General features: G+C 41.3%; 1 protein-coding gene across 1 annotated transcript in view; it reads right to left on the bottom strand.

Moving 5' to 3' along the window:
• The window catches only part of ANXA13 (annexin A13), an 83,633-nt gene that overhangs the window by 39,345 nt on the left and 32,102 nt on the right, over positions 1-12,186 (bottom strand). The window contains exon 2 of the mRNA XM_087447104.1: positions 11,562-11,684. Within this exon, the coding sequence (XP_087303230.1) occupies positions 11,562-11,684 (123 nt within the window). The remainder of the gene's footprint in view (positions 1-11,561; positions 11,685-12,186) is intronic.

Raw genomic sequence — 12,186 nt, 5'->3', positions numbered from 1 at the left:
GATGGAGTAATTCTTCTCTGCAGCGAGGAGGTATTTTTCTTTCCTTCCAGAGGAGGAGGAATCTACTTCTTCTGTAAGTTACAGAATATACTGCATCCTTTTCCCTTTGCATTCTGACCTTACTCTAGTTTGTATATACGTCAGGAGTCAGTGGCAGTAGTGAGGACAGAGTAGGGAAAGAGAAAACTTATCAAGCTAGACCTCTTGAGCTGAGAATCATGTCAGGCCTTCTAGGGCAAGAAAGCAGAAAAAATGAAAAGAGAAACAGTAAACTTAACCAGGGTATGTGGGAGAGCTCAATCAGACTTCACCTGGAGGAATAGCAGGAAACACAAATGAAAGTGAAGACCTAAGACTTTCAGGCATGGAGACGTTTGAGCTGAATTGAGTTTAGACCTCTTAGAAATAAGACCTATGGAGAAAGACTCTGAGGAAGATGACCTGGGAAAAACAGATTAGTTCAACCCTGGGTGCACATCAGAATCATTTGAGATATTTTAAAATATACAAATGACTGAGTCCCGTCCTGGCCCTATTAAATCAGAATCTCTGAGAGATAGATATATACTAGGTATATGTATTTTAAAAACTTTCCAGAAAATTCTAATGTGCAGCCAGAGTTGAGAACCAGTGGTCTGACAAAAATTAGAAACTTTCCCATTGACGTTCCAATGGGTAAGAAAGACAACTTAAAAATGTACTGAGGGTTTATACAAGTAAGAAATCCTAGACTTTATCCAAGGAGCAAAAGATAAAGGGAAGAGGTTTATCATAGATTCTTAGGGTAGAAATTCAACCCAGCATTTTTATAAATGGGTGACATGAAACACTGAGGGTATTAAAGCCCATTCTTTTTAAATTCCCTCTCAATTCTTCTGATTGAGTCAGTCTTTTCCTGGTGATAGTATGTCTTTCACACTCTTCCAACTCAAGGATTGGCAAACTACAGACTGTGGGTCAAATCTAGCCCATTATCTGTTTTTATAAATAAAGTTTTACTAAAACATAGTCAACTCACTCATACACATTTGGTAAATGGCTGCTTTCACACTACAATGGCAGAGTTAAGTAGTTGCAACGGAGGTTGAGTGGCCCACAAAGACTCAAATAGTTACTTTGCCAACCCCTTCTCTATTTCATGCGAATAGATCTTTTTATCAGAAAACAGGTGACAGGATCTGAGCCTTCAGCAGGCAATAGTATTTAGCCAGAATTTGATAGATTCTTTTTGCTTTCATTTAGTTGTCTCCATTTATATCAACTTATATTGGTTTCCCATTTACGGTATTAACATAAAATTTCTTTTTAAGATAAATTTATTTATGTCTAAAAGATGAATGGATTTAAAGAAAATGGTTAATAGAACTATTAGTAGAACAGGTGGCCCATATATTTGGCAACACTCATGAAGGTCATACTTAAGTCTGATGTTTGGGAAACACTGAATGTATCCAGTCCCCTTACTTTACGGATAAACTGAGGCCTGGTTGTTAAGTCATCCACCCAGGGTAACCTACTTGCTTATGGCAAAACCTGGATGCCTCTCTCTCTCTGGACAATGTTCTTTTACCTCTAACTGGTTACTCATTTGTGCTTTGGAACCAGTTAGTGTGAATGCAAAGTATTGTACTATTAAAGTTCGTGAATTCAGAGCCAGAAAATATCCTGTAACGTCCGATAACATGGACATGTGGAAGTAACATGATATTTCCACAGACATGTTTAGTAAATGTTGAGGGGCGATTGAAAACACAACAGAGGGGCCATTCACATATTTAAATGAATCTTGGGTGATTAGTGGCATATTGTTTCATTAAGTAGATTGTTTCTTGGGCATGGTTTTCTTGGGATAATAAATCTGATAAAAAGTCTTGCTTTTTTTTGGTTTTAAATCAAAATCCACTTAAATGCTTGTCAAAGCAAAAAGTAAAACTACTAAATAGAAAATATATATATTGCCTTGTACTCTGTTGGGTATATTTAAGCACAGTTTCAGTCTTACAAGAATATTTGGTATTTCACCATGTACTATAGTTATTCTTGCATTTTAATTAGGATTCTCCATGGTTACACCGACTAACAGCAAAGCTGATTCCTCCATTCTCAGATCCTCTTCCCACTTAGACTCCCTTTAGAAGTCTATTAATCAAGGAGGTAGACCAGATAGCTACTCATGTGTGTGTTAGGAAGTGAGAGCTCTGCTCAACCTCAGAAGGATGCTGAGAATGCACAGAGCTGTTGCTATTGATCCCTCCTTTCAGAGATGCAGTTTTAAAGTGATATGTATGACTATTAAGTGGCCATCACTATAAATGGGTAGGAATATTCGAATCATTTGGCAAATAAGGCTGAAAATAGAAAAAAAATACATCCACTTGGATCAGATCTTAATATAGTTTACTTACATATGCTGTGTGTTCTGAAAAATGAGTGAAATTTTTTAGATTAAAAAAATAATCTTTCTCCTAAACTTGGGATTGTTGGCATTTTAAGAATATCTTTTAATGAAGATTGGTATAGTTAGGTCGTTTTCCAGAAAAACAAGCTTTCTTAGGCTATGCCCTTTGGGTTATACATGTCAATGTGATATTTGCCTATCAAAGGTGACTACGGGATTAGGACCTCACCTTAATGAGATCTGACCTTAAGACTCTTCAACATCCAGCACCCTAAATTGGTGGGCACCATTTTTCCTGAAGGTACTGACAAAATACTCAGAATTGCAAACAGGGTGACGGGCCTGCCTTGCACTGAGTTCTGGTGGAGGGAGACTGAACGGGCAGCCCTTTTGGGGGCTACACTCACACAGAGGAGAGGTGAGCAAATAGACTCATGATTATTTCAGTCAATGTCATTCCAGGTGAGCACTGCTCATCTAGGTAGGAAAACCAACAGCTCAGCAGCCTCCTTACTGGATGTTTCTGCAAAGAAGCTCTTCTCACCCTGGCCATCAGAAGTTACTAATGGGCTAACAGGCTTTTGGGGGAAAACCACTGCCTCTCAGCTGCTATTGTCACCACCAGGAGGACCAGGGTCAATCTTCAAGATGACTTGACTTTTACCTTGTAATAAGAGAGGCAATCAGTGCGAGAGAATGCCTGGGCCAGAGGGGCAGGAATGCAGGGTGGCTGGTGGAAATTCAGCCAGATAAGACATTATGGGGATATCTCCTGCCCCATAGCCTTGCTTTCCCATCTAACAACTGTGTCTAGTGAAGTGGTTCTCAACCACCCAGGAGTGATTTTGCCTCCCATTTTGAGCTGTCACAAATAGGGGAGTACTACTGATATTTAGCCACAGAGGTCAGAGATTCTGCTACACATCCTACAAGGCACAGAACAGCCCCCTACAACAAAGAATTATCTGGCTCCTTATGTTAATAGTGCCAAGATCTTAATGTGCTAAGGGTCTACAACCCTGGCCTAATGGTTGTAACAATTCTGTTAATACATTACTTTAAAAGGTGTTGAGAAGGCTGAGCTTCTGGTGGTAAATGGCACGCAGGTACTGACAATAAAGCAAGGTCCCCAGTCACAAAGAGCAAATTGCTGTGCTTACATAAAAGAGAAGATTAGAAGTGGATCATGATGTCTTTCTTTTTAATTTTATTTCTAAGTAATCCAGATGACAAATCTGAAAGATGAGTACTGGGATAAGGTAACTAGGAGGAAGAGTTTGAGTTCAAGTCAGTCCAAATTAAGAAGGCTGTCATCACCCTTGCTTCTTTGTCTGCATCACAAGTATAGGCATCACAGCCTCAACCGGCAGGAGCCTCAATTGACAGCCTCAGTTGACTCATTCTTAGAGCCCCTTTAGTACTGTTGGGCTGGACAACTTGGAGTTTCTACTGGAGGAGAAATAACATGCATTGTCTGGAAACAAGATTTTGTGTCCTGGGGAAAATGACTGTCTGCTTTGAGGTTGTCCACAGATTGTTTTGGGAGTTAGAGACCTCTGAAGAGAGTTAAACCTCCAGATATCCAATTACTGCTGTATTGCATCAACAAAAGTGAACCTGGAGGATAAGGTTGTTGTGGGGAGATGATGGCTATTTCTCAACCGTGAAAGAAACCATGCCTTCAAGAGTTATGAAAAATGAAGCACTTTTCTCATTAGAAAAGAATCATCCATTTCCTTCTTCTATTGCCAAAGGCTGTTTTTTGCCAGTTCCATGAGAGTGTAAACTTGGGATTCATTGCTTGAAGGTAAAAAAGAAGCTAGTGTACTCTGGGATCCTCAAGAGTCAATGATAAGTGGGCAGATGCAATTGAAGAGAGAAAATATTGAGGACTGAGCTAGATCATTACAGCACTGAAAGATGCTGTGTAAAGGTCACAACCAACAGTACATGAACAAGTTGTGATTTGCTGAAAAGGAAACAAAGCGAAATAGCTAAATTTGCTTTGAGCAAATTTCTGTCTCAATCAGAATCAAGACAATGAATGTTATTCTTTTCCTTGGTAAGAGAGTTTAAATATGCATTGGATCCAAACCTATTACTTATTTCTTTAACATTCTTTTTAACATTTTCATCTTCCTTTTCATTCCCACCACACCCATGCAAATCCCCATCACCGGAAGAGTGCAGTATTTTACTGCTTTTCTTCCTGATCTTCATGTCTTCACTCTCTTTCTATTTCATTCCATCCAATAGTAGGAGTAGTAGTAGTTACATTAATAAAAATCATAGTTACAAGAAAGCAATAATGATAAAGCAATATTCACCACCCCCAAGGATAAGGTAAGGCTGACTTTGGCCAGAGTGATAGTCTAAGGAATAGGTACATGGCCCAAACCAATCAGAATTTTTCCCTGACATTTTATGTATAGATGCTTAGAGAAAGAAACTCTTTTCCTTGAGGTGGTTAATCTGGAGCTATGTGAGGCCATGAACTCTCTGTGGTGCTTGAACTATCTGTGGCCTCCCTCTCACCAACTCCTTTTGCCTCGTACACCACTGAAAAGAAAAAGTTCATTTTCACTAGAAGAGAATGAGGCCAACACATAGAAAGAAGGAGAGAGCAAGAGAGTGAGATTGAGAGAGAGTGAGATTGAGAGAGAGAGAGAGAGAGCACTAGCTGACAAGATGATTTCCCTAGCCCCAGGGACGAGTCATGAGTCATCACTATCCTCTTCCCCTTCACCAGTGATTGGTCAAGGGAAGGGCTTTTGACCAATTCTGGCCGATGAGATGGAAAGGTGTCCACTTGGAGCTTTCCAAAAAGATTTTCCTCACTGATAGGGGAGTGGTACACGAGAAGAAAGGCACTTTTACTCTATCTCATTTCTTCTGGCTTGTGAACCTATCAAGTGAGATCATTAACTTGAACACATGAGCATTATCTTGCACTCAAGAGGGGACACGTTGCCAGTACATCAAGAGAGGCAGAATGGAAAGGCAGACATAGCCTGGGTCCTTGATATCATGATTGAACTGCTGAACCAACACTGGAATCCTCTCCTTTCAGGCTTCCTGTTAGGGTTGATAATGACATGTCCTTGTTACCACTGTTAGTCTGGTAGTCTGCTACTTGTAATCAAACACATACTAACTTAAAAACAAAGCAAACAAAACAACTATGAATTCATACCTGCCAAATTACCTCAAGCCCAGACTTCTCTCTTGAGTTTCAGATCTAGCTACCTGCTAGGCATTATACCCAGGTGTACCACAGATACCTCAAACTCAATAGACCCCAAAACCAAACTCATCCTCTCACCTTGCAAACCTCCACTTTGCCTTATCCCCAGGATGCACCACCATCTACCCAGGTATACAAGTCAGGTACCTGGGAGTCACTTTGTAGCATTTCATGTTCCTCACATCCCGTATCCAATCAGTCAACAAGTTATGTCAATTTGACTCTCTAATCTGTCCTCTTCTCTCTAATTCCACTGTCACTATTTTAGTTGGGGGCAGGCGTTCATCATCTTTCTCCAGCGCCACTGCCTCACAAGTGTGCTTTACCTGTCTTTGGTCATGTCTCTCTTCAAACCTCTCTCCACCAGCTTCCAGCATGGTCCACCCAATGCTGCTCTGACCTTGACTTTCCCACGTCTGAGATCAACTAGGACTTCTCTATTGCCTAAGGTACTGGTTCTCAAAGTGTGGCCCCTGGACCAGCAGCATCAGCATCACCGGGAAACTTGTGAGAAATGCAAATTCTCAGGCCCTATCCTTGAGTGTCTACCAAATCAGACACTCTTGAGGGTAGGGCCTAGCTCTCTGTTTAAACAAGGCTTCTAAAGCAATCTGATGTGCAAAGTTTAAGCACCACTACTGGACTAAGGCAATAAGACCTAATTGTCTTGATGTAATGGGATGAATAGTGTCACACCAAAATTCATGTCTAATCAGAACCTTGGAATGTGACCTTATTGGGAAACAGAGTCTTTGCAGATGTAATTAGCTAAGGATCTCTAGATGAGATCATCCTGGGTTTAGAATGGGTCCTGAATCCAGTGACTGGTGTCCTTATAAGAAGAGGAGAGAACAGAGACACAGAGGAGAAGGCCGTGTGAAGATGGAGGCAGAGATTGGGGTTAGCTTGCCATGAGTGAAAGAATGCCATGCCTGGGCCACTAGAAGCTGAAAGAGGCAAGAAAGGATTCTTCCCTAGAGCCTTCAGAGGGAATATGGCTCTGCTAACACCTTGATTTCAAATTCCTAGACTCCAGAACTTTGAGAGACAACTCTCAACAACTCCATTGTTCTAAGCTACCCAGTTTGTGGTACTTTGCCCAGTAGCCCTAGGAAAGCAATAAACTTTGCATAGTGTACAAGGGCCTTTGGTTCTCACCCCTGTGCACCTGTTTAACCTCATCTCCTGTCACTGCTCTCTGTTCATTAATATTTTTATCAAAAATATGTATGGAGCACCTGTTATACGTCAAGCCCCAGAGATACAACAATGAGTAAGATGCGGTGTCTGCCCTGCAGAAGCTCACAGCCTAGGCGAGAGGATGGTGGCTACATAGGCAATTGTTGCACAATATACTCAGTGCTTTGGCAGGGCTGCAGTTCTAGCTGGCAGCACTAGCATTCTTGTACCTCTTTGCACACGCTCCTGCACTGCAAAGAATGCCCTTCTCCACTTTAAGGAATCCTCTTCTCTTCATCTAATCACTCCCTCCTCTGTCCAATTTCTGGACCGTGTTATAGTGGACACATTTCTATTAGTGCATTCATCACACATGATTATAATTATTTATTTGTTTGCCTCCCTCGCTAGACTATGAGCTATTTTGAGGGCATGGACTGTGGTCTTTTATCTTATTCTTCTTTTTTTCTACAGTACCTGGCTCATGGTAGTTTCTCTGAAAGAATATGTTGAACTGACTGAAAAGGATAGAGAGCGGCTTCCTTCCTCTATGCTGGCGGGACTCTTCTCAGCTGCCTTTTCACTGTGCAGCTCTGGGATGAGAGGTGGGAGAGAGTGCATCTTGGGGCGGGGTGGAGGAAGGGGCAGAGTAGCGCACTTCCCTGGGTTGCACTCGGTGTGAGAGGCCTGAGGAGGAGAGTGTGGAGCTAAGTTGGCTTTAAATGCCATCCTTCAGCCATTTCTACAGGCCAAGTGGTGGGAGTGGTTCATAGTCAAAGCTGGGCCACAGCTCTAGCCTAGGTCTATGAAAGGCTTTTGCTTCAACATTGGTTCTCAAACTTGAGCAAACATCAGAAGGAGGGCTTGTTTAGCTACACATTGCTGGGCCTACCCCCAGAGTTTCTGATTACTAGATCTGGGGCCCGATAATTTGCATTCCTAATAAGATTCTAGGTTGGCCAATGATGCTAATCTGGGGACCACATTTGGGAACCTTTGCACTAGGAACACCTGATTTTAGACTCATGGTTCTCAACTTTGGATACATCAGAATCACTTGGGGGAGTTTTTAAAAATACAGATGCCAGAACCTTACTCACCCATTGGGGGTGTGACTGGACATAGGCATATGGACTCCAACTGAGCAAAACATTGGTTTAAGGTTCATTTAGAAAATGTAGTGAATTGATGAATTCATCAAATTTTTTTGAGCATTTGTTATGTACTGCGTCGGTAATGGCGATGCAAAGGTAAACAAGACACAGTCCTACCCCCAGGGAGCCAGAGGTCCAGTGCGGGGCAGATGTATTAACAGTTCTAAAGCCACGTGGGAGAGGAGTGATGGTGTTACCCATAGAGTATAATGGAAGCACTAAGGAAGAGCACTTAATCCACCTTGGGGGGAAAAGGAGGAAGCTCAGGGATGGCGGTAAAGAGGAGATGATGAGGTGATGACCCAGTTCAATAGTTTTAGAAATCCCAACAGGTTAGCTTCTGGTTATATGAGGCTTTGTGGAGCCCACGGCATGGTGTGAAAAAATTCTACCTAAGTCTGAATCCATGCTTCACCTCTTACTAGATACAAAGCCTTGGACAAATTACCTAACCTTGCTTTGCTTCACTTTCCACCTATTTGAAAGGGGACTCATCATAATAGTATCTCCTTCACAGAGTTGTTATGAGGACTAAATGATACAACACGTGCATGGAGTGCTTGGTAGAGGGAAGGACTTAGACTTCATGGATCATGGCCCATGCCCTCAGAACAGCTCACAGTCTAGCAAGCACTTGACAAATATCAGTTATTATCATCTTCATTTCAGAAGGCCCCCTTTAAACCTCCAGTTATGCCCATCACTACTGGGAGTTTTGGTTCTTGTTGTGCGGTAGAGCAAGGGGTTTCCATCCCCTATACCAAGTGGCCCCAGGCTCCTACAGCTTCAAAGTTCTTGTGTCAATTTTTCAGTTTGCATGTTCTTCCTTCTGTCAGTGTATTTGTCCTTGGCAGACTTTTTTCCCACCACTTTTTCCCATTTTTAAAATGACTGCTATCTACTATAGACAAGAAACCCCCAAAGCCAAGGTGGTGTAATTGTGTCTAAAACCAATGCTAGGCTTTGCATGGGAGACTTGTCTTCAAATAAAGAAGCTACCTTTAGTGCATGTCATTTTGATATCAGAGGCCCTTTTTGTTTCCTCTTATACTCGTGGCGGTGTTCTAAAGCACTAACTTTCTGGGATAAAAGATTTCCTGATAGGAGAGGTATGACTGCATGGTCTAGGCTGGTTTCTGCTCGGGGTTCACTGTGATTCTTTGGGGTTTGGGATCACAGTTTAATGCACACTCTTGGTTAAAATCATACTTACTTTTATCCCCAATTCCCAGTCACATTTTTACCTGCCCCCAGAGCCTCCCTTCTTTTCTTGGGAATCTGGACCTACTCCCTACCTGTCGTGTAGCTCCCAGGTGTTCTTCACCCAGCTTCATCTGAGGTCCCCTGGTGTTCACCTGCTACACGCCCCAAACTGTACTCCATTGTGGACAATATTTACGTTGGCTAAATATTGGCACAAGCAAGTCATACACGTGGCATGTTCCCAAACACTGTGGCAGATCGCTGAGCAGAGGCTCTCACATTTACAAGTTGATTTTCACTTATGGGCACTCACAATGACACCTGCTTTCATCAGTGGTGTGCTGATCTGTTCTTGTAAAGGTAGTGGTATGCCCTAGCTCAGTGTTTCTCAAACTCTGCCGCACGTTAGCATCACTTGGGGAGCATTTACAACTCTCAATGCCCAGGCCAACCACCAGACCAATTAGTTCAGACACTCAGGGGGTGGAACTCAAGCATCAGTGGTTTTTAGAACTCCCTAGGTGATTTCAATGTGCAGCCAAGTTTCAGAACTTGTTCCCCAGTCCAGTGCTTCTCAGACATTAATGCGTAAGAATCACTTGAGAATCTTGTTAAAATGCAGATCTGACACAGTAGGTCTGGGTGGGCCTGGGATTCTGCATTTCTAGCAAGTGCCCAGACAACATGAGGTCTGCTACTAGTCCGGGGTCCACACTTTGAGTAGCAAGGCTATAGTCCTTTCTAGAGCCCGTTCATTAGTCTTGAAAATAATTTTCCAGAAATCATTAGTCCTCTTGAGTTTGTGATTATTTCCACATCTATCAATGGCTCCCCTAAATCTCACTCCCTCTCTATTACTCTGCCCATACCCTACAGCCACACTCTTATGGCAAAGTCATCTCACTATTTGTCTCAATACTCTAGCTTCCTCTAGATAGTGATTCTCTTGAAAACAACTCACACAACAGCATAGAAGAATCATCTGACTATCCGATTTTTCTGAGGATCTTATTTTTCTGTCTAAGCTCAAAGCTCATTGAGCACAAGGACATGTCCTCCAGGCTAAGCAAACTCTGAACACTGTGTGATTTAGCAAATGATAATAACCCGGTGTCGGTTATTTCTGCTCCAAATGGGTTAGTCACAAACACTATGTCTTCAGTTCAAAAAAAATCATTAGTGATGGCAAACGAATTGGAGGAAAGCACAAAGCAAAAAAGTAATTTTCAGTTTTCAGAATTGGCTGGAATTCCATATCACAGTACCTTGGAAAGTGTAATTTCTTGGCCAATGTTCTATTGGCCTCAGAGCAATGTTTGTCAGTTATCTGTGGACCCTGATCTGTGGACACGTTCTTGGGGATTCAAAACTTTCCTAGTAGGCTTTTTAAATAGTGTATTTAATGCTGATAATAACTTAACAACTAATATAAAGCATATTGGATCATCAGGATGACCAAGGGCTAGCACACAATTTCTATGCCTGTATTTGTATTTCTGTTTATGATTGTATGTGTGCCAAATAGCTGTACTTTAATTGTTGCAGGCTAATGATAAAAGAACAGAGAACAGAGGGAGATTTAATATAAAAATCATGCATCTTAGCTAAGAGAAGTTCCAACTGTATTACAGAGAATCTTACAAACAAAAGTTTCTCGGTAGTTTGGAAAGAGAAATGTGATAGAAGAACTAAGAAGTCATATATCACATCATATTTTAGACATGCTGCAACTCAAAAAAACCACATTATCACAATCAGGACCATTTTTACATTGAGTGCAGCCATTTAACCTCAGCAAAATAACATTGTCTATTACACTAAATCAGTAACATACTTTTGCACATCATTGACTTGTATTTCACTAGTATTTAATTTGTAAATTTGTTTTGGTTGTGCAGCTGCTTTAAAACTGCAAACCGTGTAGTTTTAAGTTTGTACATATTCAAGTCATTTTCGAATGCAAGTAGTTTAAGTCATTACTGGGACAATTTTTTGTCCTTTAAAAAGGTTTTGCATTTACTTATTTAGAAGCACAGTCGTAGAACGTATTCATTCTTTGCGTGCGTGTTAAATTCCGTTAGTATTTTCTAAAATGTCATAGTGGCACGTTGCAGCATCACGCCCTCTATTCTAGGACACTGTGACGAGGACACTGTTGGGCATGTAAGCTGAGCTCCTAGATTACATTTTTACCTTAGCTGCAAATATTGTAACAAACATGTTCTAGGGATAAATTTCTCTGTTTGGAAATAATGCCTGATGATGACATTTTCAGACTGAAGGATTGTGGAGGATCCAATATGACAAGTCATTGGTAAGTAATACTGGGATCACGAGAAAGCCCGGCCATACTTATGATTTGGAGGGAAAACAAAGTGCTTACAGGCTGCTGGGCCTCTGGCTGTCCATGCCTTGATGGGTGGCTGAGAGGCTGCGTGGCTGCTGAGGGTCGAGTGTCCCCTTTGGGCAACTGTTGACTGCCTTCTGACAGGGAGTAAGACTGGCTCTGAGGATTCAAAAAAGAAATACATAAAAATGCTAGACCACTCACAAAATCCAGCTGCCCCATGAGGTTGACTCTCAGGGGACGAAAATGTCTATTCCTAAGCTGCTAATGCAGGGGCCAATTATTGTTCCCCAAATCCTCTGCATCTACGAGAAGCATTTTGAAAGTATGTTTCAGTATCTCTGAAAGATACTGAATGGAAGGCTCATAGTCTTGCCTAGTATGAAACTATTATTTACAGGTGATTTAAAAAATAATACCTCTCCAAAGAAGATATTTGTAGATTTGCAACCATCTGAGTACAATTTTAACTTACAGCAAAGAGAAAAACTTTATAAACAAAGTTATAGTTTACAGAAAATTTTGGAGTTTTATTCTCCTAGTGTACACACAATGAATCATTTATGTTGTAGCAAGCTATAATAGGTGTAGCAAAACCTTATTAAAATTCTTATTGCAACAGCTTTGGATATACATTTTTCAATGTAAAAAAATCAATATT

This window comes from Ceratotherium simum, chromosome 23 (genome assembly GCF_057802395.1).
Source record: "Ceratotherium simum simum isolate JZ-2026a chromosome 23, ASM5780239v1, whole genome shotgun sequence".
Lineage (NCBI taxonomy): Eukaryota > Metazoa > Chordata > Mammalia > Perissodactyla > Rhinocerotidae > Ceratotherium > Ceratotherium simum.
This window is presented reverse-complemented; position numbering and strand designations above follow the sequence as displayed.